This window comes from Papaver somniferum, unplaced genomic scaffold, assembly GCF_003573695.1.
Source record: "Papaver somniferum cultivar HN1 unplaced genomic scaffold, ASM357369v1 unplaced-scaffold_27313, whole genome shotgun sequence".
Lineage (NCBI taxonomy): Eukaryota > Viridiplantae > Streptophyta > Magnoliopsida > Ranunculales > Papaveraceae > Papaver > Papaver somniferum.
The window spans coordinates 542-1,000 of record NW_020638057.1 but is presented as its reverse complement, the minus strand read 5'-3'; the positions used below and the strand labels follow the sequence as shown (position 1 = coordinate 1,000).

The window sequence follows — 459 nt, the reverse complement described above, 5'->3', positions numbered from 1 at the left end:
TCTGATTCCATCTCTTTGAGCTTAGCCTGAAGCTCAGTAATATAAGTAATGGCATCTCCGAGCAAAGAAGCCTTGTCCATCTTAGAGATATTGGGAACCACAGCTCTCAATGCATAAAACCGCTGGTTAAGTTTCTCCCTACGCTGTCTTTCTGCTTCAACATGATTCAGTGGCTCTTCTCTTCCATTTGCAGGTTTCCTTCCTCGCTTTCTTGGTCTCCGCTCATCAGCTGGACCTGATTGCTCATCAGCATCTGCTGGCTCAAGTTCAACTGGTCGAGTAACCAAACTTCCCCTTGACGTAGCTCCCACAGAGAAATCAATATGTTTTGGTAGTTGCTTGTTCTGGGACTGAATTTGATTTAAACGATGGTCCTCCATCACCAAAATACTATTACCAAGCTTCTGCTGATTATTTACTGGGGCTTGAGAACTATACGAGTTAGTTGCCGTCCCAGGT

At 44.7% G+C, this 459-nt stretch overlaps 1 protein-coding gene across 1 annotated transcript in view; it reads right to left on the bottom strand.

The window, feature by feature from the left end:
• Positions 1 to 5: 5 nt before the first annotated feature.
• Positions 6 to 459, bottom strand: part of LOC113341249 (transcription factor ABA-INDUCIBLE bHLH-TYPE-like) — a gene marked incomplete at both ends in the record, with an annotated part of 989 nt that continues 535 nt past the window's right edge. The window contains one exon of the mRNA XM_026586198.1: positions 6 to 387. Within this exon, the coding sequence (XP_026441983.1) occupies positions 6 to 387 (382 nt within the window). The remainder of the gene's footprint in view (positions 388 to 459) is intronic.